General features: G+C 38.3%; 1 protein-coding gene across 2 annotated transcripts in view; it reads right to left on the bottom strand.

Moving 5' to 3' along the window:
* Positions 1-19,677, bottom strand: part of slc24a3 (solute carrier family 24 member 3) — a 93,667-nt gene that overhangs the window by 17,480 nt on the left and 56,510 nt on the right. Inside the window, exons 3-9 of one of the 2 annotated variants that reach the window (XM_069174807.1) lie at positions 9,117-9,193; positions 5,906-5,980; positions 4,525-4,609; positions 4,066-4,169; positions 3,091-3,165; positions 2,818-2,843; positions 2,600-2,653 (exon numbers count right to left, since the gene is read on the bottom strand). In XM_069174807.1, the coding sequence (XP_069030908.1) occupies positions 2,600-2,653; positions 2,818-2,843; positions 3,091-3,165; positions 4,066-4,169; positions 4,525-4,609; positions 5,906-5,980; positions 9,117-9,193 (496 nt within the window). The remainder of the gene's footprint in view (positions 1-2,599; positions 2,654-2,817; positions 2,844-3,090; positions 3,166-4,065; positions 4,170-4,524; positions 4,610-5,905; positions 5,981-9,116; positions 9,194-19,677) is intronic. The other variant, XM_069174808.1, reaches the window with a different exon arrangement.

The raw sequence follows: 19,677 nt of genomic DNA, 5'->3' as shown, positions 1-19,677 counted from the left end.
TTATGATCAAGTGTCTTCTCTAAAAGCAAATACAATAACTTCTTGAAAATGTTTTTTGGATGAGTCAGTAACAGCAGAGTAAGTATTCCCCCAAACCATAATATAATTGGTATTTCAGGCTTCACAATCCTGAGGTCCTTTTCTCCTGTTTCCCCAGAGGACATCACCCAATTGTTGCACAAAATTAAGCCTCTGTCTGGCCTCCTTGGCATTCTTCCCTCATCCCTGTTTTTAAATGTTTTTAGTTCAGGGGCTCCACTATTTTAGATATGATTAATCTCTCCCATTAATCGAGCTCTGTCCCTGGTCAAAGCCATGGAAATGCCACAGTTCTGGACTCCACCCTCCCTATGAAATATCAACCTATATTCAAGCTGCCTTTTCTGGCCAAACTGCTTAAAAATGTTGTCGCCAAGCAGATCATAGCTGTCTTACAAACACACAGCCAGTATGACTCCGTTCAATCAGGTTTTTCGTAAACTGCATTCAAAAGAAAGAGCCCTTCTTAAAGTCATAAATGACATGATCGCTGCAAATGATGGGAAATGCTCATTGCTGGCAATACTTGACCTTAGCTCTGCTTTTAATACATTGATCTTTGTATTCTATTAAATATGCTAAATCAACTGGTGGGTATTTCCGGGTCTTGTTTCTCATCTTATCTTGCTGATATTAGTTTCTCTGTCTTTGTGGGTAAGTTTATGCCTGACGCACCTTTATCTTGTGGTGTCCCACAGGGTTCTGTTCTGGGTCCTATGTTGTCCTTTTGGAAAGATCGTTAGCTGTTATAGTGGCTTTTTAATTTCATGCAGATGTATACAGCTGTACTGCTCTTTTAAAACTGTAAAAGTAGCCAAATTATTTTTTTTACCAACCATTTGAATGCCATCAAGATTTGAATTCGTGACAACCGTGTTTAGTTAAATGCAAATAAAACAGAAGCTTTTATCATCCCTCCTGAAAATATAATTTTAAACATCAACCAGTATATGGGGTCGTTAAGTGTTGTGTTTAGCATAAGCTTTAATATGTAGGTGTCATTTGTTTGCTAATCCCTCTAATGAAGGTCTTTGAAAACATTTTTTAACATTTGTGGTGACCAAAGGTTGAGGTGGAGATGATTATTAATGTTTTTACTTCTTATTTCAATTATGGTAATGCTCTTTTTTCCTGGTTAAGTCTAACATCTTTGAACCGTCTCCAAAATGTCCAAAACGCAGCTGCTCGACCTTTAACTGGACGTAACAAGAGATCACATATCCTGCCAATTTTACTTTCACAATTTTTAGAGCCTTGCATGGTCAAACACCCCTGTACATTGCTGTCGTCCTTCCTTATACGCTAAAGAAGATAATTGGGTTTTAAGGTCTGTTGATCAAAAATTACTGGTTGTTCCTTGAAGCCGCTTCTAAGCCCAAAGTGCTTTTCAAGTGCTTTGCTTTTCAAACTGTCACACCAAATTTATGGAACTCTCTCCCCTTTTCAGTGACAAAGCTTTTTACTAGCCTATTTATATAACAGCTCCCTTTTACTTATTTTTATTGGCTTATTTTTCTACCGGTCTTAAGAGCTTTTTTTTGTTCCTTCTTGTGTCCTTGTTTGTGTGTTGTTGCTGTTATTTAAACCATTTAGCCTTGTGCAAACCGCACCGTTGGCATTGCTTTATTGATGCAAAGCACTTCATCATTTAATATCTGTGAAAGGTGCTATACAAATAACCTTTACTTACTTTATGATGTCTCAATTTGACTTTTTGGATATGAAGTGTCATCACTTCAGCATTTAACCCTATTAGACATTTGTTATTGGCCACTCAAATTGTATCAATTCATCCTTAAATCTGAGACAACATTAGTGCAAAATTTTGTGCCAATAAAAAATTCCCTCAAGGCTTTCCTGAGATAATACGCTAAGGATAGGACAAATGGGTGGGAGAGGGGTGATGCCACAGTGAACTTTGTGTTTTGCCTTTGACCCCAAACATCTAATCACTTCATCCTTGAGTACAAGTAAACATTTGTGCCAAATTTACAGAAATTCCCTTCAGGAATGCCTGAGATAAAGGGTTCGCAAAGATGTGACAGGCACACAGAGACGTGTGGCATTGGTACTTTGACCTTTGCTCACTGAAATCAAATCAGTTCATTCCTCAGGCCAAGTGGACACCTATGCCAAATTTGAAAAAAAAAGAATTCAAGGCATACCTGAAATATTGTGTTCACAAGAAGTGTGATCTTGACCTTTGACATCCAAAATTTAAAGAGTTTAGACCAAGCGGACGTATGTGCCAAAGTCGAAGAAATTCCCTCAAGGTCTTATTGAGATGTCGTGTTCACAACAATGGGACAAACAAAACAAAAAAAATCCCAAAACAGAATGTCACCAGCATGGGCTGTCGCCAGCACTAACAAAAAAAAAAAGTTTATGTTTCAATATGAAACAAGAGCAGCAGGAAGAAATAGTTTTGAACTGGTAGTAATTTAGGAAAGTGTCCTCAAGTGTCAATAAATCCCCTGCGGTCCTTTTTTCTCCAAATGTCTCTTATCCATAGAGAACAATGTTGTTAATTTAGGCCTCATAGTTGATGTATCATACTCACTTCATGATCAATATGTAGACGAAATACATCAAAATTAGTGTGAGAGCTTCCCACCTACAAAATACAGATGGGATCAGTTCATTATGTATATTGTTGTGCACTGTCATTTGTGCCTGTAAATTAAGTCAGTGGCAGTCTTTTCATAATTTTTGTGATTCATTTTATAATATAACTTTTAATATAACTGTATTAATAAATGTTACAAACATCTGACTTACCAAACCACTTTTTCGTCGTATATGAACTGTAGTATGGAAAAGAAAATTAGCAGAAAAAAGTGAAACCCACAGAATTAAATAACATGTATAACTTATACCTTCATTTATTTACAGTATTTTTTTTATTTGAACATCAGTATAATTACAGCAGGACAAGGAAAAAGAACAATCAGAGTTATTAAAGTGCCTATTAAACCAAGTATTTATAGGTATTAAGGTATTATAAAGTATTTGCAATGTTACAGTATATTTTAATATGAAGACCTTCCTTACCACTATAAGAGCACAGATAGATATGGTGTAGTAGGCAGAGTCTCTAAGCAGAGGCCAGCAAGAGAGGTGTATTGTCTGGGAGCAAGAAAGACAGAGCAAGAAGGAGTCAAATGCTAAAACTTGACGACACTGAACTACATTTTTTGTCCACATCCCACAAGGCACTTACTGCTTTTTACCACCAAGTTTAAACCAAGGTCTTTATGTTCTTATGTGACATGTAATCTAGGGGTGTTTTTACACCTTTCAGCCCTGGAAATGAAGTCAGCATTCTTTGCACATATGCAAACACTAACCAAACTCAGACCCTTGTGAAGATGGTGGTCAAAGTTGTGTTCACTTTCCAGTCCGTGATGCAATTCACTTGACCTGTGCATTGTGAACACAAAGTGGCTCAGCCACGCTTTGCATTTTGTTATCGTATTTTACCCCTTTGGGCTTGCTGTAGAAAAATCCCATTTGCACTGTGATACTCCAAAAAACAAACAGTGAACCATGGCAGCTGCTAGCAAGGCTAGTGGATGAGGAGTAGATCAGAGGAAATACACCAATCCAACGCAACATTAGAACTACTGACAGGTGATAAATTCAGTAATAGATCCTCATTTCATTATGATTATAAAGTTCAGTTGTTATTCGAGGGGTGTTGTTTTATATTGTCCCGTATTGTGTTGATGAAATTTCAGGAACACCTCTCAGCATGACTCACTGGAGTTCAGCAGCAACACAGATTACAATCTCAAAAATGATTAATTAAATATATAAATATATCTCTCGTTTAGATTTAATATCAACTGAGCAATACAATCCTCATGAATTTATTGCTGGGCTGGAATATTGTACTTCATGCTTCATCTGTCAGTGTTTTTTATGTTATCCCAGCTGGAACTGATGCAATGTACAAGTAATCTCATAAATGCAGCATTTGAAATTCTTGCTAAAAATCTGCATATATCTATGAGTTTTGTTCTGTACCTGCACAACAAATATCCCACACACTCCAATAATGCAGAGGATGTTGAAGACAGCAGAGCCCACGATGGTGCCGACTCCAACATCACCTTTGGTGATGAAAACTCCTGTACAGCAGCAAAAAGAAAACACATTGATTGCCAGATATGGCAACCTATCCGTCCTCATTTTACAGATAAAGTATGTAACTTTATATTATGTTAAAGTTTTTGGAAATATGGCGCTTCTCTAGTCCACAATGGTTTGCCTCTTTGGGTGCTGGAATAAATGTAAAATATATGAATTTTTTTTTTTTTTTTCTTCCCAGTCTTCTCAAGTATTATACGATACTTAAGTCATTTTGTGTTTGATGAATCACCCTCAAAAGATGTGTGAATGTATGAAAATTACATGCAAATACATGGGTAAATGGAAACAGATGCAGAAAGAAAGATTGTGTGTGAGATTGTGTGTGTTTCTTACCAATGACAGAGGTAAACAGTTCAGGCGCTGAACTGCCTGCTGCCATGAAGGTTGCTCCTGCAACATCCTCACTTAGATGAAGACGCTGGTGGAGAGGGAAAGGGAGAGAGAAAGACGTTCTTAACAGAAATCCATTACAAAGCATTAGGTAGAGAGTGTGTGTTGATGTAAGCTCAGTAGAGATGCAGTAGCAACTATCTCTGACTAGAAATGAGCATTTCATGTAAAAATAATATTTCACATTTGTTGGGAACAAATCTAAGCATTGCCCTCATGATTGAATTAATTACATCATACTTTCACAGAACCCTTGCAACTTTTAACTATTGGAAACAAATGGTTAAATTTCAGTAAATTTAAGTCGCATATTCCATCCATTTTCTGTCTGTTTATCAAGCAGGCAAGTAGAGCACCTTCATAACTTTTTAAAAGCAACTTGCTGAAGTTCCTCCCAGACCAGCTAAGAGAGGGGCTCCAGCAGGTGTTTGTGTATTATGTATTCTACACCAAAACAATTTTTTTGGGGGCAAACTGAAATATCACATTTCTGTTCATTTGTATAACAAATACATTAAACATAGTTGTATGGTGAAAATAAACATTGATTCTTGATTTTTATTACAACCTCATTTTCCAAAAAGTTGGAACGCTGTTTAGATTGTCAATAAAAAACAATGGGATTATTAGCAAACCCATATTTAATTGAAAATAGACCAAAAACAAAATATCAAATGTTGAAACAAATTTATTTCTTTACAAAAAAGTATTATGCTCATTTTGAATTTGAACGCAGCAACACGTTTCAAAAAAGTTGGGGTAGGGAACAAAAGACTTGAAAAGTTGTGTAGTTTCAATTAAGTTTCTATAAAATGTCATATTGTTGAGCCGACATCGAAACCAATCAGCTGTTAAAGTCAGTAATTGTTCCCCTGAGTCCTCAACAACTGAAATCGCCTTGATCTTTTGACGTTAACTACGTTAAATGACATAAAAGCAAGTGGGACAGTACTCTAATTGGCATGTATTGTGCCCTGGTCGTCAATGATCGATGCTGGGCAGGCTTTAGGATTAGGGATTGGGTTAGGTACCAGTTGATTAACACAACAATCTGAGCAGCGTCAAGTTTAGAGCGGGTATCCCTTTGTATGATTCACTCTAGTACCAAACCAGCAAGACCTTATTGCCTTCCTTCAATGCTTAATAGCGGTTGTTCAACAGCTTTAAGGTAGATTACTGCTGCCTTCTAGTGGTAGTAATGTGTTAATACTTGGCGCCAGTAAAAAAAAAAAGGAAAAATATATTTTTTATGAAAAGGACAGCAGTTGGATAACTTAACAGCTCTTTTGAAAATTCGAAAATGGTGACCATCTATATTTCTTACCTCACAAAGCTTCTCTAGGCAGGGGACAAAGTAGTCATCACACACCAAAGCCAGAGCGTAGAACATATAGACTGCCTGTGCGGACCAAAACACACACAAACACAGGTGAGGAACAATAGACACACAAACTGGGCAAGACACTGGCTGAAACTGACCAGCGGTTGTATGCCTCCGCTAACCACTCAAGTTGTAGTTTACATGCATATCTGTCCAAATTCCAAATATAATTGTTGCTGCAAAGAAGCTATGAATGCTAAAATGTGGATGGTTCACACACAACTTTAATCCTGACAGTGCAGAAGATCCATAACCAATATTTCTAAATGGACACAGAGGTTTCACTTGCTATTTCATCATTATTTAAATGTCAAGGTGAACAAAGAACACATCCAATATACTGAAATCATATGCTGGATTGACATTGAAGAGTGAGCATTAATAAATTACACACACTCAAAAATCTTGATGCAAATCATTTATTAACAACACTGATGAAGAGCTATGTGCTTGAAATGTCACTGATTTTCTGGTGTTGGTAAATGAATATCATCGGGGTTTTTTTTAAGTGCATAATTCTTTTCCAATTGATAAATACTGGCCAAAGCTGTTGTGCGTAAATTACCCTAACCTTTATTGCACTGAATTATATTGTGTTACACTCCCTGGTCTTGCACAGCTGGATATATTACCTAACCAGATGAGCAGGTGTTGTTACCACTTTATGTGTAATTGAATTGTCATTTACAATAAACCTGCATTATGATGCACGGCAACTACCTGATTCACATACAATCCAAATGGACAAGAGTTTGCCCATTTTTTTTATATGATTAACGGAATAACAAAGTAGCATTAAAAGTTTGTATTAAATATGTAGGACATCCACCAAACCTGCCTATGTGATTTTGGCTGGTTCTGTTCATGTGCACACTTTCCACCAAAGTCCTGAAAATAGCCATTAGCTGTGTTGCATTAGACCTGGTTTAAACAGGTGGAAACCCAAACATGATTTTACATAAAATTTGACATTGCTCTCAAGGCAATGTAAAGCAGTGAAAGTATTTTTAATATAGCGTACACTTAAACAGATACTTTTTGAGGTAGGCCTCTTTTTAGGTGACTAAAATACAATTTTCACTACAGCGACTCCCTAATAAACTTTGGCTCAATTTTGGGCTTTGCACAACTTCCACCATATATATGATTACATTACCTATTTAAAGAACAAGTAATCCAACTTGACATTGTGAGAAATCTGCCAAGAATCAGATGTGACAATTGATACGTCTCTCATGTCTGGACAGTAAATATGAAGTTAGCCCCGGCAGCCACCTAACTTTGACTAAGATGGGCAGCTTAAGAAGAAGTCTGGGTCGGTCCAAAGGTACGGAAATAGAACTATTAAGAAATAGATGAACATTTCAATTTCGTCACAAATAAATTAAAAAACAAAAGAAATATAGTTTTTCTTTGAGAAAAATGTTGCCTCTAAGAAAAGAGAAGACAAGTAGCATACAGCAAGCAGCTGCTTATACAATAAAACACAGACTGCACATGATGCTTGCTTCACCAAACACTCCTCTGGGTTTATCTTTGTTTTACTAGTTTATATCGAGTACATTTTGAAACACATCAGACCCACAGTTGTGGGAGAGCTGCTGCGTCCCACAGTTTTTTGATCCACGGGATATGGTCTGGATCTCAGGCTGCGAAGTAGGTTTACAAACTCCAGTCAGACATTTACCAAAGTGAAATATGTCATATATTTTTAACAGATGGTGCATTGAAATGATGGACAGTTAGCCAAGATGTCTTGTTTTGTTAAATGCCTGCTTAAACTCCTCTTCTCATGTATCTGTTCCTGTACTTGTGCCTATTTACTCATATACTTCCGTGATGTAGAACTTGTTCTTTTGCGTAATGAATGGGTAGGTGAGAGCATTAACAGGTTCAACAGGATCTGCTGGTCAGAAAATAACTCCAAAATTGAAATTGTTTACATGCATGACAGTGTATGTAAAGGAGTAATGCTTAACTATGAGATGGGGTGTACATCAGCCTGCTCACTGCCTACAGCCAGGATTCATCGATAGCTAAATCGGTAAATAGGTAGCACTTTAGTAGCGCTTAAAATGGCACTTACTTATAGCACTTTGTAGTTTGGCTTTCTTGAAGAAATTGTATTTTCTTGATTCTTGTTGTCCTGGGTTTGAACCCTCATGGTTGAAATGCACTTATTGCAAGTCGCTTTGGATAAAGGCGTCAGATAAATGTAATGTAAATCACATTGTGTTTGTGGTTTTTATACCACCTGCACACTGATTTGCTGCGGCATAAAAATCCTCAAAGACAACCCTGATGTTACCATTGTGAGAAAAAATATCAGCAATCAGCAGTCTTTTTTAAAGTCCTTTTTTAAAATAGTGTCTACATAAAGAGCTCTTGTAATCTTATTTTCTGTTTCCGTCATAGAGGTCTTTTCCAGTTATGTATAAAACCATGTTCAGATTGCCAAGCAAATCTTTTTTTTTTTTTTTTTTCATATCCACATTGTATCCTTACTGATTTTTGAAAGGCTGGACAGCAAAACAAAAAACACACGTGAGGCTACTTTTGCAATCCAAGTCCAAACCACATTTGGAGGTGGTTTGAAATGCGATTCCAATTGGATTTCTATGGTTGAGCCTCAGTCCGGACACTGTGCTGGCTCACATTGGAACTCTTGCGTCACTTACGACATGACATTATGTGACATAATTTTAAAAGAGGCAGAGTGAGCAGAGTCTTTGTTCACTCTAGCAGAGCGCTATCAAAGAGTGCAGATTTTGGCGCTCTTGAGGACAGCGACAACAACACGCCACAGACAGAAGCCAAAATAAACTGTCTGCTATTACTTACGTAGTAACTACTACTACTACTACTACTACTACTACTACTTACGTTCCGGCAGCTTCTGTGTTAAAAAAGTCTTGTCACCAGCCTAGCTGGGCGTACGTTGTTACTACAGCAAGATAGGATGATGATGTCTGGACACACCAAATCTGACTGGTTTACTTGCAAATAACAATACTGACAGTCTGCCCAAAAGATCTGGTTTGAGAAAAAAAATCAGATTTGCCTGCAGTCGGAATATAAACCTATACACATGAAGATAGCTATTTTGGACATGCAACAACTGGCCAATATAAAACACTCTGCAGGTGACACTCACACAGAGGACATGCAGGCCCACTGCTCCTTCAGTGCGCTCCTGGTTGGTGAAATAATCCCGGGGGAACTCATGGATTGCTGCAGACAAAAAAGGAACAAACGAACAAAGGCAAACTATGAACAACTTAGAATTAATTGCAAGTGAAAAAAAGATACCCTGGGGACTGTTTGTATGTCGAATCAGCAAAACAACAATTAATATACAAATAAATCAAGCACTGATGCAGTCAAATGAATGACTGGATTTTATTCCAAAGAAAAACTATTCAAAATATTATTTGTGTGTGTGTGTGTGTGTGTGTGTGTGTGTGTGTGTGTGTGTGTGTGTGTGTGTGTGTGTGTGTGTGTGAGAATACATATATTTAATTATTTTGCCACTTAATCTTTAAAGTTCTTTATCAAACCACATAATTACTCTAGATGACATTGCCTTGGCCTCCTACTGACAGGATTTAGCAAGAGAGATAATATTCCTCCCATTTTAGCTTCTCATTTGCCTCCCAATAAATCAGGAAGAGAATTCAAAATTCCTCCGCTGACTTAGAAACTTAAAAAAAGGCCCCTTCTCCATCTTATTGTACCAGAATATCCGGATAGAGCAGTTAAATCTCAGAATGCTGGCATGCTTGTGATTCCTCGAGTTTTCAAAAGTAGGATGCTCACCAGTGGAACCAACTCCCAATTTGTATTTGGGGGGCAGACCCTCTCTACTTTAAAGATTAGGCTTAAAAATGTCCTTTTTGACAAAGATTATAGTTAGGGCTAGCTCAGATGACCTTGAGTAATTCCTTAATTATGCTGTTATAGGGCTATGCTACGAGGGTGCCTGTCATGATGTACTGAGCTCCTCTACACTACTCTCTCTTTTACTCTCCATGCATTTATATCCCACCATTGCATCTCACCAACTTCATGCCTTCTCCCTTCCATAGTTTTTGTTTTAATTGTTTCTCTTTCTATGCTGTTCTACTCTTAAGCCTATATGCTAATGAAACCTGTGGGCAAAAAGATTTGGTTGAATGGTTATATATTTATACCATCATTTATATTTTTAAAGCAACGTTCTTTGGGGTTTATACAACTCTGCATGTAGTACATCACATCAGAAAGTAGTTTTTGGACTCAAATGCACGACCCAAAACGCAAGTAACAGAAAAAAAAAAAAGTTTTAATGATAAAGTGCAAAAACAAAAGTTAAATCCATGACAGGGGAAATCCACAGTCTTCGTCAAACACAAATCCAGGGTCAGAAGCCAGGTAAGCAAGAGTACACGCAGAGGTAGCGAAGGGAAAGTCCAAGAACAGAGTCCACGAGACAAACGAGGGTCAAAACAGCAAAAACGTACAGATCATCGGGAGAAAACTGGCTTGACAAGCTAAGAAACAGCGGCTACAACATGACAAGATTCTGACAAAAGAGACAGGGAATCACGCAAGACTCGTTTGAGATGAGCCAAGGCGGGCACAGGTCCGATCACCGACGATCGGCGCGCAATGCATGCTGGTTAGATGTCCGTTCAACTTTGCACCCGCCTGAGTCCGACTTGCTTTGACGTCATTTAATGTCACCAGCGATAACGTCGCGAGATCAAGGCGGCCGCAGTTGCTCTCCTGCGCCGCTTCAAGGTATGATTGGAAACGCCTGGCTCTTAGCTGATCTAACAGCTGATTGGTTTAGATGTTGCCCCAACATGACATTTGATAGAAACTTTGATTTTTGTTGAGAAGGAGCGATTCAGGTTGAATTTGTCTGATTCTGGATGTTTATTCTTTGAACATAATAAATGTTGTTTGAAAGTGATGTTTCCTCCCAGAGAGGATTAGTACATTCAGATCAATAAACTGCACACAATGTATCACAGTTCAGTCTGTTGTATATTAGCATTGGACTGATTTATTTAATTTAAGGATTTAACGACATAAAAACATGAGTGGAATGTGAGAATTCTGAATAATAATGTGTACAGATGTGACAGTCTTCTGATTTATCAACAGTAAAAGTTGTTTTGTATTCTTTTTCTGTATTTTACTCTTCACTCATGTTTTCACTTTATAGCTGTAGTTTTAGAGGGACAGGTTGCTCAGCGGATTTATTTACAGTACAAACTGCTAAAATGCAGATTTACATGAGAATTGATGTAAATTGAAGGTTGAACCATTAACAGAGATCACAGATCACCTGATCAATATCTTAATAGGCTCCTCTGTCAAAACAGGATTTCAGTGTTTCTCTGACTTCCTGTTCATAGACCTGTTTAGACTGAAGGCTGCTGAAAACTGTCCGACTTGATTGCAGCTGTTTGGCTCCGCCCCCGACTGCTACTGCCAGGTACTGCTTTCCAGACAAGGCGCAGTTAATCTCAAAAGAGCCCACAGACGTCATACACATGAGGTCAGCTGGAAACAATGAGGGCAGGGAGGACAATCAGAGTAGGACAAAAAGTAGAGCTATTGAAACAGGAAGTGAACATGAAAGACTTTAAGGACAGAGACAAACTAAATGATGAGGAAAACAAGAACAGACTGAAATGGTCAAGAAAGAACTAATAAGACAAAGGGGCATAACTAAACATCAATGAACCGTGACAGACACCCTCAGCAGAACAAACTTGAATAAAGCTATCTCAGACCTGATCTGTTCAGAACCACCACAGGCCCCATGAGTGCATTTCACCACTATGCTAATCACTTGAAAGGAGCAGCTAAAGTTGCATCTTCGGACATTCAGATGTGATTACTTTGTGTCACTCGGCTTGTAGGTGCATGAAAAAAGGGACAGCCCCGGTTTGACTCCAGAAGTCCACACATGGTCAGTGTGAGCCAAACCAGAATGAGAAAGCACTTTGACAACACTCAGTCCTTCCATTATCACCTCTGCTGACAGAGGTGACAGCACGAATCAATATATGTCCGACAGCAGCAGCCAATCACAACATGTCAAAAAATACTGCATCTCTATTCATAGCCACAGTGTGCATTTCCTCTGGAATATGAGTCTGGTTATGAGTGGCCAGGCTAAAAATAGCCTCAGCCCAGTGTGACTGTGTGTGTGGGTGTGTGTGGGGAATTTGCTTGACTTGCTCTGCGTGAGTACTATCTGTGCACTGTATGTGCATGAACTTTCTCTGTTGTATGTTTGTTTGCTAGGTGTGTGTGTGCTTGTGTAACATGGAGGCAACCCAATGTGCAGTGACATTCTCCCTCTCAAAAATAGAGAGCCTCTGAGTCAGGCGGCTTCAGCTTCAGCCTGCCCTGCTGTGGTCCAAACACAACACAGACCTCCCAGCTCATAGGAACTGACAGTAGGGAAAGAGAGCGAGAGAGAGAGAGAGAGAGAGAGAGAGAGAGAGAGAGAGAGAGAGAGAGAGAGAGAGGAGAGAGAGATCTGCAAGATTTGGAATCTGACTTGATGAAGCGAGGGTTAGAATAAAAACGAGATATTTACCTGATATTTGATATCTTTTAGGGTCAGCACTAGGTAAGCATTTACTGGTCAGCAGTGAACAACTGATTAAGGGATATTCATCTGTATTTTCTTATGATCACTTACCAGTGAAGGATCAGGTTGCAATATCCAGATGACCCCTGTATTTCACATAGCAATGCACATAGATTTCACATATGTAAATGTATGTGATTCGCATGGGAATATACATGCGTTTCATATATAACACCATAGGTTTTCTCATATATTGCCATCGGTTTGTTTCTTCTGCTCTTGGACCATCGTCTGACATGCAGTAACCTTAGGTCTCCCACAGAGGAGATCCCCCTTCATCTCCTTGTCTGCAGGTGTGCCAGAGACTAATGTTTGCTCAGTGTTTTTGCTCTTCTTTTTGACCCTGCAATGACATACATGATTCTTCATCTCCTCCTAGTCCTGCTCCCTTTCCCCCCTGGAAAGTATGACCCTTCTAACGTCTGCCTACTGTATTTGTAATAGCTTTGAATGTTTGACTGGTTTGCAGCATCTTCAAATATAAACAGGTTTAGAATGACAAGTATATCTGGATCTGAAAAGATATTACAACAGTAAGATATGTGCAGATTTAAAAAGTGTGACGTAGTTCCCATTATATTTTTACCACAATAGAATCAGTACTTGTATCTTTTTAAGCATCCCTACCTGCCACACCTACCTGAAACACAGTTTTCAGGCTTTCAGTTGGGAATGGGTTTAATATTTGTTTTTCCATGATTGTGAGGACATTCACAGAAAGAATGCAATCTCTATTCCCTTAACCTAACTGTAATCATTACAACTTGAGGCCTAAATTAAACCCTTAACCTAACCTTAACCTAAACCTGGTTCTTACCTGAACCCTAAAACCAAGTCTGAACCTTTAAACTAATCTCTCAATCTCGTCGACCCTACCTCAACCCACATTGCTGCTACCCCTAACACTTACGTAATGCCACAAGCTTTACATAAGAGCTCTGATGTTCCAACAGAAACAGAGCTCCACAGAAAGAGAGAGAATCCCACAAATCCTACATTTCATGAAAGGGATCTGAGGAAGCCGCTGTGGTTTAAAAGCCGCAGAAAAGACGCCGCTTTAAGCATAGGACAGATGGCTTTTCCTCCATCTATGACAAAAGAAGCCAAAGCTTCTGCTGTGTTGACCACATAAACACACGCATGTAGTGTGTACAGGAGAGTGTTTTCAGAAACAAACGTAACCAAGGAAAAGTGAAGAGGCTAGTGCTCTAAAGGTTGGGAAATGATACCTAGGCTTTGATTCCCCATGAAAAGTAAATAGAAGTTGACCCCACAGCTATTAGTAAGAAAATACAGAGACATGGATTTAGACTTGATTGAAAATGTATTTAATTTAAATTAGAGCCTACCCTACCTGCCTTCGGGCAAAGGTGGGGTACTCCCTGGATAGGTTGCCAGTCCAGTACACAGCAAGACAGACAGGCATCGTGAGAAGATGCAAACTCGACACAGAAGGGCCGAGGTTTAAAACCATCCTCAGCGTCAGCGCCAGCTGAGGTTTGAAGCCAGAGCCTTCTTGCTGTGAGGCGACACTGATAAACACTACGATAGCCATTTGTTACTTTTGAACCTGGTGAAACATCTCAACTATTTATTGGGTATAAAAAGAGAATTCCAGAGAAGCAAAGTCTCTAAAGTAGTGAAAATGGGGACAGGTTCACCACTCTCTGAAAGACTGCATTGGCAAATATTGCAACAATTTAAGCATAATATTCCTCAACGTAAAATTGCAAAGAATTTGGGGATTTTGTCATCTATTGTACATAATACAGATTACAGATTACGAAAATCCAGAGATATCTCTGTTACGCCATGGATAAGGCCAGAAAACAATATTGCACGGGCCCTCAGTATCATGTAGTGGAAATCAGTGAATGGGCTCAAGAACTCTTCCGAAAACCATTGTTTGTGAATGCATCCATCACTGTATCCACAAATGCAAGTTAAAATTCTAACGTGCAGAGAATAAACCATATGTAAACATGATGCTGAAACGCTGAATAGTTCTATAGGCTCGAGCTTATTTAAAATGAACTGAGGCAAAGTGGAAAACTGTCCGGTTGTCTGATGAATCAAAATTGGAAATTATTTTTTGGAACTCAGTACAAACAACAGTTCAAAAGGCCAGATATTGTGATGGTATGAGGGTGCATTAGAACATTGGGTAGCTTTCACATGTGGGAAGGCACCATTAATGCTGAACAATATATACAGGTTTTGGAGCAACATATGGTGCCATACAGACAACGTCTGTGTCATAGAAGAGCAAGACCATGCCATACCGCATTCTGCACATAAATAATACAGCATGGCTGTAGTAAAGAGATTCTGGGGGCTAAACAGGCCTGCCTGCAGTCCAGATCTGTCACCCACTGAAAACATCTGGCGCAACATAAAACTAAAAAATATGACAAAATAGACCCCAAACATTTGAAGCTGAAATCATATATCAGGCAAGAATGGGACAACATTTCACTTTCAATACTCAAGTGACGGAAGGGTGTACTACTAAACCAGATTAGTAGGTTAATTAGGTATGTCGAGACTAAAGCCAAAGTTGTCACAAAGGTGGCTCTCTTTTAACCTGGCTAGATCACTGTGGTAATTTATGCTGCAAAATTAACCTTGTCCTGAGCAGTTTATGTCTGAGATATCAGATCAATATGTTCAAAAGCACCGTGTGCTGACCAATCAATTCTCTCTGAAAAATGTCATCACCAATTCTAAAAAGTCTCATGGAGCTTGGTACCACTTTGAAGTGTATTTTAAAAATATCCTCTTATTTGGTCCTCACTCCGTCTGACACCTCCGGGGCTGCGGGTGAAAGGGTAAAACGTTCATACATGTCATGAGAATACGTTAATTTATACAGTTTTTGTTCCACTCTTTAGTGTAGAAGTCCCACAAATATAATTTATTTAACTCCTAATTTCCCTCTTTAGGGGAAATTATCCAAGAAGTGGTTGACAATCAACTGAAAATATTTTATTGCTGCTTTCAACCTGGATTATGTGTTTAACTGCTGTCAGTACACTTGTCTATAAAAAAGAAAGTTAATAAATTGATAACGTCGTACTACCAATTATTTCTGACTGCTAGTTTCCGCTTTGTTGTGTCAGCTCAGACAAGGATAGCCTGCGTTTGTTGAACTTGTTGAACTTCATAGCACACCCTTCTGGTGTGAGTGGAGAGTGTTGTTAAAAGAAAAGGATGACGCAACACATGCCGCTGTCCCAACATTTTTTTTAAATGTTGCTGGCATCAAATTCAAAATGAGCATAGTTTTTCCAAAACACAATAACATTTCTCATTTTAACATTGGAGATGTTATCTTTGTGCTATTTTCACAATTTCATATGGGTTTACAATCTTTTTTTTATTTACATTTATACAGCATCAAAATTTTTTTGGACATGGGGTTGTACAACAGGACAAAGGTCCAAAGATAATTAGAGATTTTTTTTTGTCCGTCTATAATGGAGTGGCCAGTCCAGCCTGTGGATTTCAACTTTAATAAGCTGTTCTGGAAAAAGCTTGATTGTATGGGAAATAAGAAGTGTCCATAAAACCAGTCTAACTTGTTTTCAAAAGTTTATTTGGCAATGTCTCAAAATATTATTTTTTTTAATTCACAATGGCAGATGAAAACAATGTTTTACTTGTAGGCATAGTGAGGGCTTGTCCTAATGTGACAGCTGCATTGTAATGTATCGGGAGATACTGTTAGATAGGGCTTAGACCCTGACAAAGCACAATTCTGACAGCATTTTTTTGGTTCACAGTTTAATGCAAATATGTATTTATTCCCTGAACTGAGCAGCTTAAGAATGCAGGCGTCCAATGTACATTTATACAGCAGCAGGTCGGAGGGAGAAATTCTATGCAAGTTTCAATTGTTAAACCCCTTTAACCTTATGTCTGCTAGTTGTTGCATAAGAAAGCATGCAAATGCACAAATATTCACAAACTGCAGCATGTGGTTAAATGTAACCACATATTTTCTACCGGAAGTGCTTACAAGTATGTGGGTGTTTTTTTTTCCCAACGTATTGGACATTCGTCAGCAGATCAGGAAGGGTGAATGAACTGTCCAGGTTGAGCTTGTCCTCATCTCTGCTCTTCTATTACTTGTTTGAAACAATTTGTAACCGCTTATCAACTCTGAATCCTTGTGAGACACTTACCAAATCTATTTAGGTTACACTTTTAAAGGAATCTTTGTTTTCGCATACTTTAATTATAAAGCTGATTATGATAAGAGCGCAAAGTTGGAGTGTTGTCATTAGACAAAAGCATTTAATATGGATGGTCCATACATACATACCACATTTGACGAGTAAAATCATATGAGTTCATCCTTGAGTCCACGTGAATGTTTGTGATAAATTTAAAGGTATTTCGTAAAGGCATTCCTGATATCTTGTGTGCACAAGAATGGTAGTAGATCACTGTGAGGTTGACCACTGACTCTCAAAATTGAATAAGTTTATCCTTGGGACCTAGTAAATGTTCAAGCCAAATTTGAAGAAATTCCCTGTAGGTATTCTTCAGATAATGCATTCATGGGCCTAGGCCATACAATTGCAAAACATAATGACACTGGTCACAGCTGTCACCAGTGATGAGGCTGAAAAAGATGTCAACTTTGTTGTCTCCTCAGGGAAATTAATCTGAGATATAGTGCAGACAAGGACTTGGACATGAAGTTTACATAAATACATCAAATTAACACAATCCAATAAAAGCTCATACAGATGATGAATGACAAAGAGAGAATAAGTAAGGAGTAACAAAGTTTCAAAAGCATTCAAGCTTCCGGGTTTTGCAAAACGGATCGGATACAAAATTGAGCTCTAAATAGAACTAGATCTAAACTAACAGAAGGTAGAAAGTCAGTATGTAAATTGTGATCGATATTTATATCAAACCAAAGGTGTAGGTTTGGTCACAACATCAGTAGGAATGCAGAAACCCACTCACTACCTCACCTGCTGCCCTGAAGGACAAACTTCTTATCTCTCAATCTACCCTTCCCCACCTTTCCCATACATACAAACATTGGTTAAACTAGTGGGCCCATTTTATTAGGACTTAAATCACACCACACTGGAAGACAGGGTAAAAGCTGGCTCAACAAGAGAGCATGGATATGAGAAAGAAGAAAAAACAGGGAAAGAAGGATGAGGGGAGTGCATGTATTTGTGCATGGAGGCAGGTGAAGATGAATGACAGCAAGAGCTGTTTTTTGTTGGAGATGGAAACAGCTACACTCTGAGTTTGTGTGTGTCCACGCTACTTTATGGCTAAAGGTTACATGGTAATACTGGCATTTAATCAGTGTGGCAGCAAACGTGGGCAGCAAGAAATCAGAATATGATCTGTGCTGACCTGACATCTAACTAATATATTTTCCCTATTTGTTGTTTTGCTATCACTGTCATTTTCTTAGCTGGGTCTCAACTTTATCTCACAAAGTAGTGGAATTCATGGAGGATGACCGTTATAGTTAAAAAAAAAATATTTGCAGCCATTGGATTGGTCAAATGCCATATTTGCATTTAAGTTGTATTAATGGCTCCACCAAATCCATTTCAAGCCTTTTTATGATCAGCTACCATTGAATAACCATTCAAAAAATAATTCTGTTGACTTTAAAAAAATAAAGTAATGGAAATATACATCATTGACTATTTTATGTGAACTTCCATGGGAACAGTGGTTACACTTTAGAAATTAGCAGTGTGCGCGCGCGTGCCTGTCACCGATACGCTCTAGTATTTGAACAAATAACACTACACCCCTGTTCAGTAGTGTGTTCACATCTTTGAACACAGTTCACTGGATACATGTGAAAAACAAAGCAAGTATTGGTATACACAACAACGACACAAATAAGATGTAGGAATGATTTAAGCAACCTGTTAAAATGTTGACAGTGACAACCTTAAACTGATGTTTGAAAAGAAATGTTTACTGTGGTCACAGTGGATTGTACATGCAGCATTAATTCATCATCATACAACAAGTAGTTCAGACCCAGAGATCTGATTGGTAAACTGAACATTTGGAACAATGTCAAATCAGCATAACATCATACCCTGATCATCACTAGAAATATCACTCCGCCTCCTCAATGGGAATATATAATTGGAATTGAATGTCATATAATATGCAGCATAATATAGTTTATACTTGTTATTGGTCTATTAAATGTGACCCATTTGGTGAAATCAGGTCTCTTTTGGTCCTTATTTGTCGCTCCGAGCAGCCGTACCGATAGTCGACCACTGAAAATCCGGGTGGCGGGTAGCTTGACCGGTAACATTTTAATGCAAGACACGGTGTTAAAATCTCAAAAATACATGAGTCCATCGATAACTTTTTTCATTGGATTACTTACTTACAACTAAATCGAGCGAGCTAAGCAGTTTTGTGTTTCTAAGTGCTGTATTTATTTAGTTTGAGAAACAATCTGCAGAAAGCACTAAAACAGACTAGATCTCATCTCTGTTGCTCGGTCGTTCCTGAGGGTCGGACTACTTCCTGGAGTGGTAAACATTGCATACATTACATTCGCTTCTACTGAGGTGACTGATTGTTTTCCAGTTGTTTGTCATAACAAGAATTGCCATGGAAACGGAGATCACACTAACCAAAAGTTTTGTATTTTGAGAGCAAATTGCCCCACAATATGAATACATTTTGATTACATATTTTATGTGTAGTAATTGATTCTAAAACAAAGATTGAAAAGCCGGATATCTGGCGCTGAGGATGGCCCCAGATAAAGTTATCCAAATCAGCTCTAAGAAGATAGCTCAAAGTATGTCTCTTTACAACTGGCATTAGAATGTGTCTTCATATGCATCTGTAGACCACTCGTGATCAGATCCAATGTTCTTGCTCTATACGAAAGAAAATAAACACGGTAACACATACAGAAACGCGAGGAGAGGAATTAAAGCGACAGGCATTTAACATAATGAGAGTCTCAGTCAAGCCTCAATTTATTGTGCCGTTAATTATACATTTATTATGTATACATAATCATAACTATGTGAAC

Source organism: Embiotoca jacksoni, unplaced genomic scaffold (genome assembly GCF_022577435.1).
Source record: "Embiotoca jacksoni isolate LCO1_2020_lvr unplaced genomic scaffold, fEmbJac1.0.p SCAF_61, whole genome shotgun sequence".
In the NCBI taxonomy this organism is placed as follows: Eukaryota; Metazoa; Chordata; class Actinopteri; family Embiotocidae; genus Embiotoca; species Embiotoca jacksoni.
Note: the sequence above shows the minus strand (reverse complement) of the source record. Positions and strands in the feature narration are given on the sequence as shown.